General features: G+C 52.2%; 1 protein-coding gene across 1 annotated transcript in view; it reads right to left on the bottom strand.

Annotated features, from left to right (window-relative positions):
* EMH_0034730 (uncharacterized protein) overlaps window positions 1–542 on the bottom strand; it is a gene marked incomplete at both ends in the record, with an annotated part of 12076 nt that overhangs the window by 3720 nt on the left and 7814 nt on the right. The window contains one exon of the mRNA XM_013494901.1: window positions 3–542. Within this exon, the coding sequence (XP_013350355.1) occupies window positions 3–542 (540 nt within the window). The remainder of the gene's footprint in view (window positions 1–2) is intronic.

Below are 542 nucleotides of genomic sequence, written 5' to 3'. Positions count from 1 at the left end.
CTTCTCTGCAAGCACTGCACCTTTCTCCGTAAGCTCCGTACGCATCTCTCCAACCTGTCGTTCCACTTGCGCGAGAGTTTGCAGGCCAGCCTGCAGGTGGTGCTGTTGCTCCCCGCTGGCGTCACTCTTTTCAGCGACAAGGCCTCTGAAATGATGCAGGAAATCGAGGAAGTCACGTGGAGTCATGTAGTTCGACTTGCGGCCGCTCTTTGCAAGAATTGCATTGCTCTTCGCCACTGCATGGTGGAAGGAAACAATGGCTGTGGCAAGTCTGCTGCGGCGGGCGAGATCATCTATATCAGTATTTTGTTCTTCATCTGACTCGTCAGATGTCTCTCTCCGAATGCTGCTTATGGGTTTCGCGCCTATTGTGGCTTCTGGAGTGAAACTGTCTGGCAGCAGTTCAATCGAGTTGGTGAATTCAAATGCCACTTGTTCCATAGCTGGCTGCGCCCAGTCACCGAACCAGTCTATCACGCATCTATTGAACAACGCTGGAGAGGTCGCCTGACGGTTATAAAAGTCAGGATTCGCAGGGTTCA

This window comes from Eimeria mitis, genomic scaffold (genome assembly GCF_000499745.2).
Source record: "Eimeria mitis Houghton genomic scaffold, Emh_scaff1328, whole genome shotgun sequence".
Lineage (NCBI taxonomy): Eukaryota > Apicomplexa > Conoidasida > Eucoccidiorida > Eimeriidae > Eimeria > Eimeria mitis.
Note: the sequence above shows the minus strand (reverse complement) of the source record. Positions and strands in the feature narration are given on the sequence as shown.